Source organism: Balaenoptera ricei, chromosome 13, assembly GCF_028023285.1.
Source record: "Balaenoptera ricei isolate mBalRic1 chromosome 13, mBalRic1.hap2, whole genome shotgun sequence".
NCBI lineage: Eukaryota > Metazoa > Chordata > Mammalia > Artiodactyla > Balaenopteridae > Balaenoptera > Balaenoptera ricei.
Window position 1 is genome coordinate 17190142 of NC_082651.1, and position 897 is coordinate 17191038.

Genomic DNA, 897 nt, shown 5'->3' on the forward strand with positions numbered 1-897 from the left:
GAAGGGGAAGGGGACTGAATACCTGTACTACTTTTCACTGCTCCTCTCTGAGAGCTTCTGTGCAGCCGTGCTGAGTTTTAAGGAGTGGGCATTGATGGTCTCAAGGCAACAGCTGGACTCAAAGGGCTTTTCCTATTTATTTATTTATTTTTTCTGTTTTGTTTTACACAAAAAGGGTTTTATTTGCAGGGGAGCGGGACTCTAGTCAAACGAGCCAAATCCCATGTCGTCATCTGACTCCTCCGACTCCTCCTTCTTCTCCTCTGCTGCGACTGGGGCAGAACCCGCAGCAAGAGCTGCAGTTCCTGGGGCAGCAGAGATGGCCACAGGCCTGCCAGAGGGCACGCTGGCCAGCTTGCGGATACCCTGGGCAATGACGTCCTCAATGTTCTTGCCGTTCAGCTCACTGATGACCTTGTTGAGCTGGTCGTCGTCCTCCTCGATGCCCACGCTGTCCAGGATCTTCTTGATGTCCTTGGCGCTGGGAGAGGTATTGCCCCCAAGGGCGGCCAGCAGGTAGGAGGCGACGTAGTGCATCTTGGCGGCGGCAGAGAAGCCTCGCGCGTGCGACCTCGGCAGCATCAGGGACGGAAAGGGGCTTTTCCTAATTTAGCCTTCCTGATCCCACTGGCTGGACCCCATCTCCTATCTACACAATACTTCAAACAGCTCTCCCTCTCTCCAAGTGCTTCCCACAGTTGTCTCTTTTATTCCTCAGGTTTTTAAGTTTCGATAGTTCCCCCATCTACCATTGATCTTAGGAGAAGGAGCCAGCAGGCTGTGCTAATTCTGCTTCTTATTGTAATCAGAATCAAATACTAGTTTTTGACCCATATCACAAAGAAGAGGCATTATAGTTCAAGTTAAAGTGCTCAAGAATCTATCCTAATAAGGAGT

General features: G+C 50.6%; 1 protein-coding gene across 1 annotated transcript; it reads right to left on the reverse strand.

Moving 5' to 3' along the window:
* Window positions 1-201: 201 nt before the first annotated feature.
* On the reverse strand, window positions 202-565 carry LOC132376985 (large ribosomal subunit protein P2-like). The gene has a single exon (XM_059942895.1). It carries the CDS (start codon window positions 535-537, stop codon window positions 202-204), a length of 336 nt encoding a protein of 111 aa, XP_059798878.1. The 5' UTR covers window positions 538-565.
* Window positions 566-897: the final 332 nt, after the last annotated feature.

Excerpts from the sequence above, each read along its gene's own strand:
- LOC132376985 (XM_059942895.1), bottom strand. The coding sequence starts at position 537 with ATGCACTACGTCGCCTCCTACCTGCTGGCCGCCCTTGGGGGCAATACC.